The sequence below is a fragment of the Crocodylus siamensis genome, chromosome 9 (genome assembly GCF_052110815.1).
Source record: "Crocodylus siamensis isolate JL-2025a chromosome 9, ASM5211081v1, whole genome shotgun sequence".
NCBI lineage: Eukaryota > Metazoa > Chordata > Crocodylia > Crocodylidae > Crocodylus > Crocodylus siamensis.
In genome coordinates, this window is record NC_143403.1 from 51607017 (window position 1) to 51624298 (window position 17282).

The 17282-nt window shown below is 44.3% G+C and overlaps 1 protein-coding gene and 1 long non-coding RNA gene across 2 annotated transcripts in view; one reads left to right on the forward strand and one right to left on the reverse strand.

Moving 5' to 3' along the window:
- The window catches only part of LOC149857561 (uncharacterized), a 171009-nt gene extending 164324 nt beyond the window's left edge, over positions 1 to 6685 (reverse strand). Inside the window, exon 1 of the long non-coding RNA XR_016444076.1 lies at positions 6139 to 6685. This is a non-coding gene — a long non-coding RNA (uncharacterized LOC149857561). The remainder of the gene's footprint in view (positions 1 to 6138) is intronic.
- LOC149857562 (uncharacterized) lies at positions 491 to 16692 on the forward strand. Its single transcript, XM_090062054.1, has 3 exons — positions 491 to 618; positions 11659 to 11875; positions 16513 to 16692. The coding sequence occupies exons 1-3, from the start codon at positions 543 to 545 to the stop codon at positions 16538 to 16540; spliced, it is 321 nt and encodes a 106-aa protein (XP_089918180.1). The 5' UTR covers positions 491 to 542; the 3' UTR covers positions 16541 to 16692.
- Positions 16693 to 17282: the final 590 nt, after the last annotated feature.

Consider the following 17282-nt stretch of genomic DNA (forward strand, 5'->3'; position numbering starts at 1 on the left):
TATTTTATCTGGAGCTTTTCCAAGGTTTACCTGTTTGGAAGTGGCAATTTCAAATCTGTCCGGCCCCTGAAAAATATATCTAAAATTAAACGCACTTGTATTGCTGCTTCTTTACTAAGAATCTTAATCTTCCATGAGCAGGGTCATTGCTTTGAACTTGGACTGTTATTATGGAAGAATATTATGTCATGAAACTAGAACCTTATACAGAATTAGCACCCCTCCTCAATTGGAGTTAGAGTAGGTATGAATTTCAGCCACTGTGCTTAATAGGATGAAAGTTTGGGAAATGATAGTCACCTTTGTTTGCTTCAGTAGCACTGCTGTATACTAGGATGTCAAATCCAACACTAGCCAAGATTCTGTATATAATTAACCTTCCTGATGTTGCAACTTTGTGGCAATACAACACCTCATTTCCACCAACACTAATACATTAAACAGTGAAGTTAACTGGCTGATTTCAGTTCTTGCAACGAAGGGCCTGGTTCTTCTCTCACTTACTCCAGTTTTCCACTTGCATTCTATTGACCTCAGTTGTGATGTTCCTGTTTAACACCAGTGAAAGAAGAGGATCAACTAGGCATGTTTATTTGTATGCCTTCATCAAACAAACAGGTGCGTGGGTCACTTAGCAAATCAGATAAGGAAGTCAGTTTTGGATCTGGAATGAAGATGCCTCACTATCTGCCAAAGGCAGAAGGAATGTCACAAGTAACAAGGTTTTCATATACCCACCAGTAACCAAAGGAAGAAACCAAAACAGACTAGTACTATTTGACATGACTGGGATTAGGTTATCCAGGAATGACCAAGATTTGATGGTATTCTCTCAGCAAAATTGTTCTTTATACCTTTACCACAAAAAAGTTGAAGTCATGGGTAAGGCAATAAGGAGAAGTTCTAAGGTCATGACAATCCATATTCTATTCGACCTTGGGGAAAAGAGCAGAAGGGAGAAAATCAGTCCTTGACAGATGTCTCTGTAATTAACGTAGGGATTTTTCAGTCGCACCTCATTGCTTGTTATGTTTGACCACCCAAGTTGTTTCTTGTTTTGTTTACTTCGGGTGTTTCCATTTTTTCACGAGTAGACTAAACTGGGGGGAATTTTAATATGAAAATCTTTCATTTGAAGAGATTTCCGATACCACAAGGTCAATGGAAATCAGTGTGTATTGGCAGAATGTGTGCACATGCATGTGATTTTGGGGACATATAAAATGAGGAGTGTGTTTGTTTGTGTGTATAAGTGTATGGGGAGAGCAGAATAAGGGGAGAAAAACAGCACATGGGAAATGCTTATAAAAGGCAGAAAATTGTATGGCTCTTGTTGGAAATAGATCACAACCTTGATAGTTTCATACCAATTTACTTTTCCAATTTCCTTGAGTCTTATTTGTTTTGCATAAAAGTTCAGTGAACCTGCACAGCTCTAAGGAAATAGTGCTGTCTCTGTTCTGTTTCTTCAAATATATTGCAGCCTATATTTCTGATGGAGATTTTGTATGTCTGGCTTTATCTACCCCTGGCAAACTTAAGTTCTCTTACCAGCGCTATCTCACAAGTGGAATACCCCAGCAATATTTGTAGTCTTTGTTTTCAGACATTAGAGTTGATGTAATAATGATGGGTTAGAAGGGCGCCTAGTATCACCTTATGAAAATGTCCTCAAACTGGGGAGAGACAACTGGAGTGATTTCCCTGTTAAAGTTTATCCTTACCTAGATGCTATTTAATCACTCCTAAGAGAGGTGACTTTAACCAGATGAGTAGAGAATTTTTGAAAAATACTTTTTTGCCTTTTTTTGCCTTTGCAATCATCAGGAGTCCAGAGAAAAGAGACTCTTGGGAGACAAACATACACACACACATGCATGCACACACGCTCATACACATCCCATTTCTAATTGCACAAGTTGAACTCTGTGCTATATTATCAATATCCTCTGTGTACTTTTCAGGAACAATGTATAAACATTTCCAGCAAAGTAGCTGTCATTTAAGTTTGTTTGCCTTGTGGCACAGCTTCTCTCCTTGCTTATGGTTATGGAGAATGATTGTATTTAAATGGGAGGGCAAATGAATAAAATCAAAAGAGCTTTGCTGCTTATCTCTAAGCATGTGCATCCCTGTAACTTGGGACTTAATATAGATTAATGGGATAAGGGAAATGGTATAAGTCCATATGAAAATACTGGCAGCAGATCACTTGTTTTCTATCTAGAAAAAGCTTTTACAGGCAGTTGGCTATGAGATTCGCTTGTCCCTGGATATTTTTCCTTTACCTTGCAGCTATTCAGCTGTGCCAAAAGGACCCTTTCAAAGGCCTGACCTGCTGTGGCGGGGGAAGCAGGCCTGGGCCGACCCAGCAGCAGCAGGGGGATGGGAGGGGAAGGCGGGGTTTAGTGGGCCTGGGCCTGAGGTGGGGCGGGGTTTAGTGGGCCTACTATGGTATTGATTAAAAAGGGTCAATATGGAGATTTCAAACAATTCTAATATTATAAAAGCCTAAGTCTGTCTATCCAGCTGTCTGTTTCTCCTCGCACTCTGATTGGCTGACAGACTGCCAATCAGCGTGCGAACGAGTGTTTGAGCAGGAGCTGGTGGTGCGGTGGAGCGCTGCCATGGCGGTGGGGACACAGGCCTGTCCCCTCCCCCCGCTCTGCTCCCTGGAGGCGGGGGCAACACCAGACAGAACAAGGAGGGCAAGACCCTCGTGAGCGCGCTGTGCCGGTGGCGTCGGTGGCGGGAGGGGAGGAGTGGGCCCAGGCCCGTGGGGAGGAAGGAGGACTGAGCCCAAGCTGGGGGAGAAGCTGGCATGCCGTGGCAGTGAGGGTAGCAGTGGGCTCAGCCTGATGCAGCAGCAGCTGGGGGGGGGGAGGAGCAAGCCTCCTCCCCACCTCAGGCCCAGGCCCACTAAACCCCGCCCTCCCCTCGCATCGGCTGCGAGCCCGCTCCTCCCATCCCCCTGCTGCTGCTGGGTTGGCCCAGGCCTGCTGCTCCCCCCGCCACAGCAGGTCAGCTTCTCCCCACCCTTGGGCCCAGGCCCAGACCTGCTCCTCCCCTCCCCCCGCCACTGCAGCAGGGAGGGAGGGAGTGGGCCCAGACCCCAAACAACAGGAGGTAAAGGGGGAGCGGGTCCAGATGGAGGAGCATGGGGCTCCATCCCCACCCGCTTCCCCCTGCCCCCTGTCATTCCTGACAGGCAATTGGCTGGCTTCATCATACAGGCATAACCCCATGCAAGTGTAGACAAGTCCTTAATCTCTGATTCCCGCATTTCTACTAATTGCTATACAATTCTGCAAAGGCCAAAGGGTTTCTGCATTCAATCAACATGCGCCTGTCCAAATATCTGCTCTGCCAGGGACCTCTTTGATCACACTCTTTTAGGGAGGTGTGACTCCCATGATCACCACCTCCACCTAGGGTGTTCAACATGAATTCCCTCATTTAGTCACTGAACAATTTTTCCAAAGCAGCAACTGGGCTTGCTCACTTTGAAAGGAGAGTACCACTAACAGCACAAGGTATAATTAGGGTAGGGTGACTGGGGTAATCACCTCAGAAGTTGACTTGGGAGAGCAGAAAAAAGTGGCTGTTGCTGCAGCCATGCAATCACACAAGTGGTATGGAGGCAACCAGAAATTGCCACTGCCTCATGGGCACCCAGCCACGTTGTTATGCCTCTGAGCACAAGAATAAAGGAAGTGATTCAACTTTCTTTGTAGCATGCTGCCTGTACATATGCCATACATCCCTATATGTACCATGCAATAGACAGCAAGCTACACAGCATATCTACATGGGAATTGTAGCAGCCCTACCTTTGAGAAAGTCCTTTGTATGTTTCAAGATGGAAACTAAAGTAAAAAGGATATTGTGAATAAAGCCAGAGACCTGGTAGAAATATTTATGTCTGCTGTGTGAAACAAGTTTGGTTTAAGCTCAGAGAAGTTAGAAGAACAAATGTCTAATTGCTCACAAGTCCTGCTAATATATAGTGCAATACTGACAAAATAGACTGGGAATGTCACTGAGCTTCATCTGCTCATCAAAGGGGACAGAACCCAGTATCTCTAGAATAAAGACCATCAAACCTAAAACTTATGCTATATTCCCATAAATCCAGCTCAGATGAGTTTAGGAAATGTACTGTCACAGCAAACTGACACCAATTCATACCTTGTGTTTGTCTTGTTCTGACATATCACCAGCATGTTCACAAAGCCCAGTGAACTGAGGTAGAGAGGGGAGCAAAATCAGTAGCAGACTCCACTGGAAGTGGCTTACAAGTCAGTCTTGACAAAGGAGGCTTTGTTTTAAAATAGACCAAAGATCCTTATGGCAAAGGTCTGCTTAGGAATGAAGCATGTGAGGGTGCATTCTCACAGACAATATTTATCACCTAGGGTGTGACCACACAGTACAGTGATTATTCATCTGTTTCCCTGACACTGCAGTATGGGCAAGACAGTGCCAGTCCATATTGCACAAGGATCTGACTTGCAGCGGTGTGTAGCTCCAGGTGGGAGGTATAACAGCTCCAAATCTACCTGTGGTGCTGGGAAACAGGGTCACAGCACTACCTTATGGGAACCTGGCTGTTCATGAACTGCTCTGATATCCTGAACACCTGGAACTCCAGTAAGGTTAGTGGGTCTAAAGCTTTCACTTGGTTTTAGCTGAGATTCTGGTCAGAGGAAGAGCTCAGATGAAAACTACATAAAAGTTTCAAGGGGGGGACTACTCCGCCAATTCAGATGTGCAAGAACCAGTCCTGTCTTTGTACTTTGCTTTATGCTCACAGAAGAACATGGAAACACATCCGATGACTGTGCAATGGGTGCATTGGAACTGACCCCTGTGCTATGAAAATGATGAATGACCGTCATGAAGCTTAATAATTTTATAACCACAGGCTTGACTCCTCCTCCACCCCCCATATATCTATGCCTTTGCTGTAGGAAAGGGTGAAATTTCATCCCTGATCTAAATCATGAATCAAATGCCCATGTGATTGTTCATAGAGCAAGAATGTGTTTTGCATGCAAATATCATATATGCAAAGTGAAAATGAGTCATTTCACAGCAGCTCTAGCTCTAGGCATTGAATGATTTCTCCTCTCTGACTCCTACACTTGTCTGCTGCCCCTCATTCCTTGCTCAGGTCTTATCATCCCCAGCTTTGTTGTTTTTTTTTTTTTCAGGCCTGTTTGACTGCTTAAATTCCAGTCACTTAAAATAGGATATTAGATGGGAAGGAAACAGTTTTCTTTGCTATTTGATTTGTTTCACATTCAGATTTTTATGGCTTTGAGGTTTTCACTCACAGCTTGCACTATGAGTTTTGGTTGCTTTACATTGGCTTGGTAGATAAAGAAGCCAGTTGAGTTTCCAAAGCACAGCTGTGGTATTTGTACTGGCTTATGGAATTGCTTGGGTATTAACATGGCTTGGCTTGCACTCCCATATACATTAGCTTTTTTATATATGATTATGATCATTATTGTTTGCCTGTGTGATCCAGATATACGACAAAGCCATTTTACATGGGAATGACCAAAAAAAAAATTCAACAGTTTTGTCCAGAGTTGACTGTACAGGCTGAGGATTAAAGGCAAAATGAACCCACTGTGTCCCTCATCCCTTCCAGAATGAATAGAAAAGCCAGAGGTTTTGGCTGCCTTGATGGAAAAACAAACGCCCTCCCACAATGAGCTATTCTCACAGCCTTGAATTAGCGCTGGCAAAAACCACCTCTGGGCTCTGCTGCTCAAGGTAACGTTTCTGAAAGATTGGAACAAACCTTGGGGGCTTGAAGAAGATCCTTTGCAATTCATCAAAAGTTTGAAATCATCCCTGTGATAACATGGATAGAAAGGATGCAGGGAGGGCAAAAGGAGGAGGAAGAAGGAAAGAAAGTACAAAAATAACCAGACTTCTCTGAAAAAAACAAAACCCTGTGAATTAGAAGAGTAAGAGGGGACATGTGCTTCATTTCAGAAAAGCAGGACTCTAATTTTTATCCAGCCATTTAGGCACTTCCTGGCAGAGCTGAAAATCCAAAAGCCAGTGAGCTGCATAAAGAAGAAAGCAGAATAACAACAACATTGAGATCTGAAGTGAACTTACAGCCTAAGTACATCAGGGAGGTTTCAAACAACACAGCAGCCATCAAATCACACTAAGCAGCTGAAGCCATTTCTCCATTGCTCTCTCCCTCCTCTGCACCGATTCTTGCACCCGTTCTCAAAACTGACCTCCTCCTCCTCCTCCCGCCCTCCCCGTCAATCTGCTGAGCCTGCCAGCATAGGGGTTACAGCATGACATAATTGCAACATGCATAAACAACATTTGCCATTAAGGGATACTTTTAATGAGAAACAGAGCTGCGAAGGGGAAGCATCAAAGTGGCTCACGGAAGGAAACCGCCTGGAACGAAATCCTACTTGATGCCCCAATTAATATGTCCCCTAATTCTATTTCCTGCACTTGTGGTCCCGCAGCCTTCTTGCTTTAATTTCTTTGGGAGGATGGAGAGGAAGGAACCTGGAAATGCAGAGTCTTCATGGCTGACTTGATATGCAGGCAATGCGCATATTAAAACAAATTAGAAAATTAAAAAATAACCAACGACAGACTGAGGAAATGTCATCCTGAGGTAATAGTATTAATTAAGACCTGGATTTTACAGGCCAGGCCAGCTTTAGAAAAACAATACTGAAAGCTGAAGCAAAGCAACTGGATTAATTATCAAGGAGAAATTCCTTCTTCCACCCATATAATCTATACAACTCTCCCTCCTAACTGATATCAAGGTGTCAGATTAGCACTATCCCTCTATTTAACCGAGGCAAAATATTTAATCTGAACACGAACATAGCACAACAATGGAGTGAATTGTTCACATAAATTATGAGCACAGAATCTAGCCAGCCACACGTGTACATACATGCATCCCATTCTACCATAGCTTGATGATCACTTGACCATCCTTGTGTACTTTTTTGTGTCTATCGTGTACTGAGTGCTTCCTCTGAGGTTGCCCTAAGCACTTTCATTTACTATTGACCTCAAGTTTGGTTCCAAAATGGAGTTTAGGTCCAATGCAGACAGCTGAATAATACCACTACTTTCTATAAGAAGCTAGCTTAATCAACAAGTTTGGCTACACTGAAGGAAAGACATAAAAATCACTTAGTCTCAGTAGCAGTGATGAATGGGTGAGCAGGCCATGAGACATGGGTTCTCCCTAAGAGAAAGGGAACCTGGACTGGAGCTGGCCTCACCCTCCTGTTCCCCATCTTCCTCTCCCCCTTGCAACTCACAGTTTCCCGTCAGCCACTCTGGCTCCAGCAGCAGGGAGGGCAGACAAGCAGTGGTATGTGACCTGTGGTTCACTGCTGCTGGGGAAGATGTCACCTCCTTTGCTGCTGCTGAAAAACAGTGTTTTTTTGGCTACTTGATGTGCATGTCAGCAGCAAAAAAGGTGACATTTCCCTCAGCAGCAATGAACCTCCAGCTGCTGCAGCATGTGTTGCTGCTGCCTGGGGCACAGTACTGGTCATTTAAGCCTCTGCTTGTTCTTTAGGCTTCAGTGGAATTATAGGAAAATACTCCTGCGTAAAAAAAGGAAAGATTATACCAATTAAATACTTGAGTGATGGACCCAGAAAACAAAATGAGAGAGTAAGAAAGAGAGAGAAATATATGCCTCACTAAGAGGCAGACTAGTGATTTTGTGTAGATGAACATCCTGGTAACCACTGCCCCTCTTGAACCTTCATGAACAACTTGAAGTTAAGCAGAACCAAATGTTCAAAAAAACCCTCAAACTTTAAAAAAAAAATGTTTTGAATCACCACCCTTCTCTGCACTTTCAAATGCAGCAGCAGGAGTGAGAGCACCACCAATTATAAAAAAGATGATTACTCTCACAGTATTTCTGGCACAAATGTGAGCATCAAATCTGAGAGAGATGTCACATGGAAGCTTATTCTCTTTAAGACCTGCAGCCTAATTTTATACCTACATGAAGTTACATAGGCCAACCTATCATCATCATCTAGTGAATTTGAGATGCTCTGCAGAAATGAGAGTGCCTATAGCAGACCTTTAAGTATATTAAATTGTTGATGATACAGAAAAAAAATCACATGGAATCCTTTATTGATGTAAAACACAGTCTGGACATAGCTACTAAAAAAATCCCAAACAGATTTTCACATTTACCCAGGCTCTATTCCCAGTGGCTAGTTGCTTTGTGAGGGTGGAGTTTTATTTATATCCCAGGCACTTTCACTGCAGTCAGTAATAGTGGAGATCACTCAGTATATCACAAGATATGCTATGAATTCAATAGACGGTCCAGAATCCATCCCTGAGTCCCTGGCTGCAGGAGGGCATATGTATTTCATGTAATACTGTTGCCTATTACAATAAAAGTTAGATTCTTAAATACCTTAAAAATCTGGCTTTGAGTTTTATGCAGGGTCTCTGAATTTAACAGTGAGTTTTCGATGCAGAGGAAAAGTAATTTATGTATATTTTCAGAACCCTTTTTTCAGCCTCATTATAAAAGTAGGCTTAGGATCAATAAAATCAGGTTGTCTAAAACTGATCTCTCACATTATTGAGAAGCTATGAAAAAATGTGAAACCACTAAAGCTTTGTTTCATGATGAAATAGGAAACCAGGTGAGCTTTACCTAGTTTTGGGTCTAGGCCATCTCAAACTCAGTCTACATTTCAAGCAAATATAGGCTGAATTTCAGATGAATTCAGGCTGAATTTTGTGTGAGCTTGGCTTGAATGTTGAGGGAATTTGGCCCCTAATTTCAAGATGTGATCCAAGTTTTAAAGGAGCCTTGGCTGATTCACAGTTTCAGGTAAACACCAAACCACAAACAATTAAGCTTTCCATGTTTTTGACCCAAAGCCAGGCAAAATTCAGCTCTTTAGAGTGAGCTTCACAAAAGAGATGACATGAAAACATTACTCATAACCCTCAGCATGGTGGGTGTGAAATACTGTTAACTGAACAGGCTGATGTTCATTCAGCTCTAGTAACAACCCAGTTAAAGGCTCTGAATGTGGAAAACTAGGCCATAAAGGAAAATAAACATTTAGACACTAAATTGGCCCAGTTTTTGAGGCCAGTATATTTACCTCCTCATCAGCCTTTTCCATAGGTGATTTTCTTGTACCTTGCCTCTTGTTTGACACATCATTACCCAGTAATAAGTCTCTCAGCCAAGTGTGGGAATAGGAGTAGAAGGATAAGTTGCTGGGAACATAAGGACCATGGTAAGCAGTACGCATAATAAAAACTGAGTTGCATGTCTGGAAAAGGTATGGCAAGGATATAGAATTGCAAAAGAGGCCCTCACTCAAAGGATCTGGGCTCCATCCTGCAAGACGTTGAATGGCTCCTTCTCTCCATGGGAGCTGAGGGTGCTCCACGACACCTTACTGGATTGGTCCCTCACTCATAACTTGACTCCTGGTTTTACTATACTCTTTAATGAACTCAACTTCCTCTCTTTCCTTGTATATGTTAAAGGGATTGGACATCCACACATGCTGACTTCTAACCCAGAGATATTCCATATAATTGCATGGGATTTCGTTTCATATATTTGTAACACCTCATTGCAAAGGTTGAGCTTTATGCTGTCCTTAATTGCTAAAAAAATCTAAAACGGATGACCACATTCCTATTTCAGGGCTTATCATTATGATACAAGCACAGCTAATCTACAAAGCATATTTTGCAAAATAAAATCCCCAAAGATCTTTATTTTAAAAATGCTGATGACATATTTTGAAGTTCTCTATTTTTAAGAGAAGCCAAAAAGCAGCACGTGGGGGACTTGTGGGGGCTCTGTTTCTTCTGCTCTTTCCCCCTAATCTCTTCCCATTATACCTTTCTTAATGGGAAAAAAAGGGTGGGGGAGCAGGGGAAAGAAATAATCAGAAAGTGAACCTAGAAAATCCCTGTGTCACTGGATCTTTTTATTTTCCAAACTAGAAAGTTGTTGATATTTCATTGTATCATAGAAAAATATGGAAATATTGGATTTTTAGGGCTGTCCAGCTGGTGGTCCATGGGCTACATACAGCCCCCAGGACCCTGGTCCAGTTGTCACTCCCCTCACTGCTCCAGCTCCTACTGCCACCACTGGAATCTTCAGGCTCTTCCTTCCTCTTCCAGCTTCTGCTTCTGCTCCTGCTCCTGGCAGGAGGACATGGCAGCACAGCCTGCAGGGCTGATGGGGTGTGCAGCCAGGACGCTTGAGGGAAACCCAGGGACACTGTGCAGCAAGGGGATCCTCACTGCCCAGTGAGAGGTCATATAGTACAGTGTATGGGATACAGGGGCACTTCCATAGTGTACTGCAGGGGCCCACACAGCATGGCATAACTTGCAGTAAACATGGCTTGAGGCTGGGGGGCTTGCAGCCACAAGAAGAGGAACAGCCCTAATCTAAACAAAGCTTAAAATATAAAATTTTTGCCCAAATTTAGTCATGAACAGGGCAGACCAATGTTATTCTTAAAACCATTTAGGCCAAAATTAAGTCACCAAAGAGTTTGGAATGCCCACCTCCACTTAAGTGTGATGGCAAATTTTTTCTCCATGGACTAATGCTAAGTAGTGGTGGAGACGCCTCTGTGTCCCCATGATCCCCAGAGCTATGTTGCCCGGAGTCTCACACTCTTGGCAGGGTTGCCAATAGCAAGCAGTAGGGCTGTGTGAAGTTTCAGGTGGTGATTCGATTCAGGGGAGATTCAGCCTGATTCGGTGGCCAAATCTCCAAATCTGAATCAAATCAGTGGATTATTTTAAATGTCCAAATCAAATCAAAGCTCTCCAAATCTTCGGAAAAGATTCAGAGAGCTTTGATTCAGGCAGTCCCCAGTGGCTGCAACAGGGAGCTGTAGCCACTCTGAGCTGGTAAGTCATAGGGGCTGGGGGGGGAAGGAGACTGGGGGAGGGAACCATGGGGGGATCCTAGCAAACAGACCTGAGGGGAGGTTCCAGAGAAACCATGGTCCAACCCTAAGTCCTCAACAGTGGATCAGGCAGAAGATTATATCAGGATCTCAACAGCTGTAAAGATGAAAGAAGGCTGCAACAAGATGAAGGTCTCCTGTTCTCCAAGGTTCCTCCTTGCCACTGGGCCCAGATCTCCACCTTGTTAAGATTTTGTGGCTGCTGTTTCCACTCACCAACTTCCTCATCTTAAACAAAGTTATGCATAGGCCTCTACCACAGGAAACAACACACTTTCCTGTACCAACCTCCAAAAGCTCTGTAGCAATGGACCACTGGTGATAGAGACGGGCCTAATGAATCTGGCAGCTTCCAGCTATGAATCTGCACACAGGTGGCAGTAGCCTGATAACTGTCTTGCACCTTGGTTAAGATCAGGGTGCAATTCAGCAGCTGCTACCATTACTGGACAGTTCTATTCAGTACTCTCACTACTCATCATACATGGGGAAGGGTCTAGAAAAGGTCCCTTAAATCTAAGCTGTCATATTTGCCCCTGGCTGAATAACTGTGTCCAGCAGGTTCACTCTCTGTGCAGTTGTAAGCATCATAAGACGACAATGATTTCTGCAACATGGAACATTCACGCCTTTATAGATAATCAAGACAACAAAGAACCAGAAGGAAGAACTGCCGTTGTCTCCAGGGAACTTGTGAGATACAACATTGACACTGCAGCTTTGAGCAAGACAAGACTACTGGATGAGGGTCAGCTGAGGGAAGAATGTGGCGGCTATACCTTCTGGAAGAGGAAACTGGCTCAGGACAGATGTGTTAACGGCATTGGCTTCACCATCAAGAATCAGCTTATCAGGTAACTTACAGAACTGCTGCTGTTCATTAACAAATGTCTGATGACCTTTCATCTTAAGCTCAACAACAACTAGAAGGGCTGTGTGAAGCTTTGGGTGCTGATTCAATTTGGAGGAGATTTGGCCTGATTCAGCAATTGAATCTCAGAATCCGAAATGAATCAGGGGTTCAATTAGAAGGTCTGAATTAATTTGAAGCTCTCTGAATCGATTCAGAAAAGATTCAGAGAGCTTCTGTGATTCGGGCAGTTGCTGCTGGCTGCAGCAGGGAGCTGGACCCGGACTCCATGCTGGTAAGTAGGGGGCAGGGGAGGAGGGGCTGAAAGAGGGTGGAGGGGACCATGGGGGGACCCATGCCAGGCTCCATCCCCTGCCTGCTCCCCCAGCCCCCCTGACCCCCACTTGCTCCTCCACCACCCCCCATGGCTGCCCTGCCTACCCCAGCTCCTGGTTGTTTAAAAAAAAAGCCCCCACTCACCGGGTGCTGCCAGATGGGAGGGGCAATCCTCACTGCCCCACACTGCATGGGGTCTCTGCCATGAGCTTCCCGACCCCCACCTACTCTTCCAGATCCCCCCTCCATGGCTGCTGCACCCTCCCTAGCTCCTGGCCCTTTAAAAAAAACTGTGCAGGGCAGTGTGGGGCAGCGGGGAGGATCTGGTGAGTCAGGGGGGTTGTGTTTTTTTTAAAGGTCTGGGAACTGGGGCAGGCAGAGCAGCGATGGGGGGGCTTGGAGGGTGGATGGGAATTGGGGGGCTCATACCAGAGCCCCCCACATGGCGTGCAGCAGTGGGGGGTGGTGAGGATTGTCCCGCCATGCCCAGCAGCAGCTGGTGAGTGGGTTTTTTTTTTTTTTTTCTTTGAAGAGCCTGGAGCTGGGGCAGGTGAGAACAACCAGTATGCCGCTGTCATCAATGCATATGCCCTCTCACTTGATGCTGACAATGATGTCAAAGGACAGTTCTGCTTCAGCTTTGACCATGTACTGACTAATGTTCACCAGGAGGACAAGATCATTGTCCTCACTGACTTCATCATCAGAGTCAGACATGACCTGGAAGTCTGGAGTGGCACCACTGGGAAGGAAGGAGTAGGGAAAGCCAACTCTAATGGCATCCTCCTCCTGAGGAAATGTGTGGAACATGGTCTTTGTCATCATAAACACCATCTTCACACAGAGTGAGAAATACAAGACCACCTGGAGACACCCTTGCTCTAAGCACTGGCACCTTCTCAGACTATGTTATTGTTAGGCCTGTGATTGAATGGAAGTCTGTATCATGTGAGCCATGAGAGGAACCAATGACTGCTGGACAGATTCCCATCTTGTCAGATCCATTATGAACATCTGGCTTGCTCAAAACACTGAAAACAGCCAAAAGCAATGCAAAGGACTCTCAACACCAAATCTCTTCAAGTCTGAAGGTCTCCAATAGTGTCTCCATGAAAAGCTCTCTGCCTTGTCCACAAATGAAGGCAACATTGAGGAACTCTGGAAGGGGTTTAAACTGCTATCCACATATGGCCTGTGCTGAATCCATTGGCAGAGACCAACATCAAGATTCAAATCCAACTGGTTCACCCAGAAGAGAAGGGCTCATTCTGCTTGGAAAGATGACACCTCATCTCAGCAGAAGAAAGGATATCATCCTCAAAGCTGAAGCTCAAGGAGGATCAGGAAATCAAAAATCATGGTGGCAAGATAAAGCCAAGGAGATCCAGCTCTATTCTGACAAACATGACATGCATAGCTTTTTTCCAGGCAATGAAAGCCATCTATGGCCCAACTTCCCATGGTCCTACTTTCCTACAATTGCATGATGGCTTGTTCACTCCTCAAAGACAATGAATCTATCCAAGTAAGATGGAAAGAGCACTTTGAGGCACTCCTGAACTGTGAGTTGACTGTGGTAGATACCACCATCGAGTCCATCCCCCAACACCCTGAAAGGGGATCCCTCACCAACCCTCCTATCCTAGAAGTCTGGCATGCCATCAAGGAAACCAAGAACAACAAGGCTACTGGACCAGATGGCATACCTGCTGAAATCTACAAGGCTGGTGGCAAGGAACTGGTACTGAGACTCCACAAATTATTCTTGAATTTGGAACAATGAAGAGATCCCTGGGGACCTGAGGAATGCCAACATCATGACTATCTTCAAGAAAAAAGATAAGTTTGTGTGTGGAAACTATTGAGGTATCACCCTCCTTTCCACAGCAGGGAAAAATCCTTGCCCACATCCTCCTGAACTGTCTTCTACCTTTTGCTGAGGAAGTCCTGCTGGAATCTCATGTGGTTTCAGACCATCCTGTGGGGCAACTGACATGATCTTTGTTTCCTGCCAGGTCCAAGAAAAGTGTTGGGAACAACATCAGGACCTGTATATGGCCTTCACTGACCTTACTAAGGCCTTTGATTCCATCAGTCACATGAAGCCTTGTGGAAAGTACTGGCCAGATTTGGATGCTCTGAAAAAGTACATCAAGGTCCTGAGGCTTCTCCATGCAACCAGATGACTGTGACTATTCTTTGTAGTGGATTGGAGACAGATCCATTTGTCATCTGAACTGGGGTCAAGCAAGGATGTGTCATGGCCCCAGTTCTGTTCTCCATTTTTTGACAGTCATCCTGGTTCTCATTAAGGACGTCCACCTTCCTTCCAGAATTGACATTGAATACCAAATGGATGGAGGGCTCTTCAATCTGGGACATGTTTTTCTCAAAGACCAAAGTACTCAAAACAACCATCCTTGACCTTCAGTATGCTGATGACTGCACCATCCTTGTGCACACTGAGGAAAACCTCCAGATTGCACTGGATCTTTTGGAGAAGCCTACCAAACTTTGGGCCTCTCTCTCAACATTGAGAAGACTAAGTGCTCTATCAGCCTGCTCCAGGCCATGAATGTGACCCCTCCTCAAATTACCATTGAGGGAAAGACCCTGGAGGTAGCTCAAAGACTTCCCCTACCTCAGTAGCCACCTATCTCAGAGAGTGAACATTAATGAGGAGATCCAGCACAGGATCTGTGTGCAAGTGCCTCCTTTGGGAAATTGTTTCAGCATGTCTTTATTCATTGCAATCTCTGGAAAGACACCAAGATCCAGGTCTACAATGCAGTCATCATCCCCACCCTCCTCTATGGATGTGAATTGTGGGTGACCTACCTGTCATCATCTCACAAGCCTGGAGAGGTAGATATCACCAATGATGCCTCCAGAAAATCCTTCCACATCAAATGGGAAGATTACACACAAAACCAGCATCCTTGCTGAAGCCAATGTTACCAGCATTGAGTCAGTGATCCTCAAGCACCAGCTTCACTGGACCAGACATTGTGTGCAGATGCCTGACTCTTGACTCCCAAAACAAGTGCTCTACTCCCAGCTTAGTTGTGGCCTGAGATCTTCAGTGGCCAGAGGAAAATGCTACAAGGACACACTGAAGGCATACCTCAAGAAAACAGATGCTGACATCAAGAGTTGGGAGGAACTGGCTGCCAACCAACTCCAATGGCACCACAACCTCAACCAAGTGACAGCCCATTTTCAAGGTAAAGCATCTTGCCCTCAAAGCAGAAAAGAGAAAGTGGAGGAAGGAAAAGGAGAGGAATCCAGCCTGCAGCCTACTCTCCCCTGTGGAAAGACCTGCAACTTCTGCAGATGGATCTGTGGCTCAAGGATTGGATCTTGCTGAGATGCTCTTGGAGAGTGAGAGTTTGGTCAGGACCATTTTAGTGCTTTCCATAGCCTATAAAACAGCCAGACAGAATTCTAACATATTCAAGCTCAAGAGGCAGCTGGAGTATGGAAATGGCTCTCAAGCTGCCTGACGGATCATGCTCTGAGGTAGCTATGTCAGTCAGTCCAGGAGTGTAGCCTCACTCTCCATCAGGCAAAGTGTATGTTGGAGTTGGCAGCAAATACTAACTAGAGGTCCTCATTGCTCAATTTTGAAGGAGTGGCATTACGCTTCTCAAAATATGGCAAAGCTATCCTACAATAACTATAAATGACTCAAAGCCAGCTCTTCTTCATTATTTCTCTAGCATGGGCTATGAACCATTGGCAAGATTTCACCCTTAATATACATAGTGCTGAAAGCCACTTCCTCAGATGTTCCTAAAATTTCAACACTTTCTTTTCAGATCAAGTTAGCAGATCTGTAGGGGAATCCTAAAAAGTAGTGACTTTCTATTCCAACTTGTTTGGTTTGAATAAGCAGCCAGAATATGCAAACTAACAGATCCTATTGAATCTGAAACATAGGGCAAGGTATTTTGTGAGTTCAGTAGTTATAATTCTGCCCAGCCACTTCATTCTTTTCCAGCTAAAGAGAAACCTCAGAGGTAAAATCATCCTGAGATTTCAGTCAATAGTACCAGGTGTACCATTTGAAATCCTGTCAAAGCCATCTCTTCCCTATTGCCTTCAATGGGAGTATTATGCTCAGGAAGCAATGAAGATCACAAATAAATAAAACCTACTTGAAAGGAAAGGTATCCACATTTAATAAACCACAAAAAGGGGTTGTTTACATTTGGTCCACATTTATGGCCAAAAGTTAGGCTGAGTTTTATTTTATGCAAGCTAGTTTATACACAAATGAATAATTTTGCTTATAATTTTTCCAAGATTCAAAAGGCTGAATTTAAGAAGTTGAGTCGAAGGGCTGTTCAACAAAATCAAGATATTGAGAAGAAAAGATGTAAGTTAGAATATTCTACTGCTCTGAAATAGCACAGCCAGCCCGCAACCTTCTGGTTCAAAAAATACCAGCTACCACTGGAGGGATGTGAAATGAGTGTTGGAATCTTGGCCCTTTCAAACTGTACTTTTCATCTGTATGCTCATTTTCCCTTTTTTATTTAGACTGTAAGTTGTCTGGAGCAAAGGTGGTCTTTCGTATGTGTGTATTTACAGCTTTTAAATGAGATGTAATCTCAGTTAAGGTATCTATGCTAATAAATATGCATGTAAATAATAAAGAAAGAAAGAAAAACATTAATTCTGAGATTTTGCCCAGTTTTTCTGTTCCAGGTCAGTTAAATTCTCTATTGTCCTTTCCTGCTTTATGGTATATATGGTACGAGGGCTGAGTAGGTACACATTAGAGGTGTGCAAAGTGGGCTGTGTTTGATTTGGATTCGGCCCGAATCAGGGGCAGTGATTCAATTTCTTGATTCGGATCACTGTCCCAGATCTGATTTGGCCAAATTCGAATCTGAAGATTCACTGCCGATTCAGAGAATCAGCAATTTGGACATACACACAGCTTTAAATGTTTTTTTTACATACCTTGAGGTTCCAGGCATGGCTTGTGAACACTGAAATGCTGGGGTGGATGGAGTGTCCCACAGGAGAGGGGGGGCCTCCCACGTGCTCAGCGGCAAGCTGGGAAGTGG